This window comes from Penaeus japonicus, unplaced genomic scaffold (assembly GCF_977035675.1).
Source record: "Penaeus japonicus unplaced genomic scaffold, GWHDUDI00000001_assembly GWHDUDI00000013, whole genome shotgun sequence".
Classification (NCBI taxonomy): domain Eukaryota; kingdom Metazoa; phylum Arthropoda; class Malacostraca; order Decapoda; family Penaeidae; genus Penaeus; species Penaeus japonicus.
Window position 1 is genome coordinate 22,259,800 of NW_028234415.1, and position 2,500 is coordinate 22,262,299.

Genomic DNA, 2,500 nt, shown 5'->3' on the forward strand with positions numbered 1-2,500 from the left:
ACTTTGAGCAATTTGCAACTGTAGCTTCAAACTTATTCACTACCCACGGTCCAATAATATAATGATTTGGTACATCAAGCTCTCATCAAAGACATGAAAAATCCAATGCCCTCCTGATTACTTCTTCCATAAATTAATGGATTGACGTTAAAAAAAAAAAAAGAAACGGTGAATTCAGTTAATGAAAGGTAACAAATACCTGAATGAATGATATTGGAATATATAAATAAAAAAAAGAAGAAGGAAGTAATGCTATTGCTAGTGACTAGACAAACCCTTTATCATCATCAAATTGGTCATCTTAAAAACCAAAATCCGCTTGAAGTGTTTAGATCTGTGCTTGAATGATCACAATATGACATACAACCACATGGGAGCCTGGCATTTAGTCACTACCTCTATGCCCGTTGATATTTGGACAAAGGCTAATAATCCTTTAACTTCACTTAGACTTTTGATGTCCGACTTTGAACAAAAAAATCTTTTTGTTTAGATTCCCTTTTTTCTGAGAGCTGGTAAGAGTGGTACTATTGCACAACTAAAATCAACACCTTCCTTACATTCTCATGATTTTCTGGGGGGGGTTTTGTGTGTTTTATTTGCTATGGTTGGATGGATGGATGGATGGATGGATGGATGGATAGGTGGGTGGATGGATGGGTAACTAGGTGGATGGATGGATGGATGGATGGATGGATGGATGGATGGATGGATGGGTAACTGGGTGGGTGGATGGGTAACTGGGTGGATGGATGGGTAACTGGGTGGATGGATAGATAGTTGGATGGATGGATGGATGGATGGATGGATGGATGGATGGATGGGTAGGTGGGTGGGTGGATGGATGGGTAACTGGGTGAATGGATGGATGGATGGATGGATGGATAGATGGATGGATAGATGGAAGGATGGATGGATGGATAGATGGATGGATGGATAGTTGGATGGATGGGTGGGTGGGTGGGTGGGTGGGAAACTGGGTGGATGGATGGATGGATAGTTGGATGGATGGATGGATGGGTGGATATGTGGATGGATGGATGGATATGTGGATGGATGGATGGATGGATGTACTGTATACGTATACGTATACGTATATGTATATGTATATGTATATGTATATGTATATGTATATGTACATGCATATGTGTGTGTATATAAATACATATGTATGTGTCTGTGTATATGTGTGTGTGTGTGTGTGTGTGTGTGTGTGTGTGTGTGTGTGTGTGTGTGTGTGTGTGTGTGTGTGTGTGTGTGTGTGTGTGTGTGTGTGTGTGTGTGTGTCTGCATAAATGTATACATAATTGTATATTATAAGTATAAGTATAAGTATAAGTATAAGTTTAAGTATATGTATATGTGTATATGTATATATGTATATAAATGTGTATATGTGTATCTATGTATATATATGATTATATATGTATATTTATGTTTGTATATGTATATATATGTATATAAATATATGTATATAAATATATGTATACACATATAAGTATACACACATATACATCTATATACATGTTTACATTGCTACATGCATATAAATACATAAATATAAAATAACAAATTAAAAAAGAAATCCTTAATAATCTAAGCATCTCAGCAAATCACAATTCATACCTGAACACTTCTTGAGTGATGTCAGTGAACATCTTTGTACCAGGCACGTTGTAACTGAAGCCTCTCTGAGCCTGTGAGGTATGTCCGGTAAAGAGGAAAGCCAAGTAGATTAGTACACCCACTGACAACATTGTTACTGTAAACTGCGCTACACCTGAAAAGAAGTGAAACTCTGGTTAGTTCATCTGTCCATATATTTCTTGACGTACGTAAACTGAAGAATAGAGAAATGGGGGAAGAAATGAAGCTAAAGTAGTAAAGTGAGAAGACTAAGAAGAAAAAGAAGACTGTTAGTTGGTACAAAAATAAATTATTAATAGTATTAATAAATAAAGGGATAAAAATACAAGAAAAAGAAGATAAAGAGAAATACTTATTCAGATAAATTACAAATTTGAAGTGCAAAAATAAAAAATTAGTGTAATGACGGCTGGTGATAATTATTAGGGATTGAGATATATCCACTATTAGTGTAAACAGCAAATTCCAAAGACCAACAGACTACAGACTAAACACAAAGGATAAGATTTTAGAAATAATGACAAAGTTGGAATAAGGTACAACAAATTATGATTTGGCACTGCATGCATGAGCGGTACAGTTAAGTATATAATGATCGGTGCATAACATGAATAAAACTGAGAAAAAGAATAATGTGCAATAATTTGATAGAATTAAAGCTGTAATGCATTTGTTAGTAAGTTACACAATTAATTATAATTCCATACACTGCATACCTTTATTCTTCATTCTATCTCCTGGTTCATTGCATGATAAAAGGAACATGGAAAATCCATTGAAATATGAATAACATCTGTATTTACCTACAATAGTAACAAACATTCTACTGTATATCTATGTAGATCAATATATG

At 34.7% G+C, this 2,500-nt stretch overlaps 1 protein-coding gene across 8 annotated transcripts in view; it reads right to left on the bottom strand.

The window, feature by feature from the left end:
• LOC122253206 (cartilage acidic protein 1-like) overlaps positions 1-2,500 on the bottom strand; it is a 14,785-nt gene that overhangs the window by 11,365 nt on the left and 920 nt on the right. For 7 of the 8 annotated variants that reach the window (XM_043016092.2, XM_043010040.2, XM_043016089.2 and 4 more), the window contains exon 2: positions 1,627-1,697. In XM_043016092.2, the coding sequence (XP_042872026.1) occupies positions 1,627-1,658 (32 nt within the window). In that variant the 5' untranslated portion in view covers positions 1,659-1,697. Of the gene's footprint in view, positions 1-1,626; positions 1,781-2,500 lie in introns of all 8 variants that reach the window. The other variant, XM_043010037.2, reaches the window with a different exon arrangement.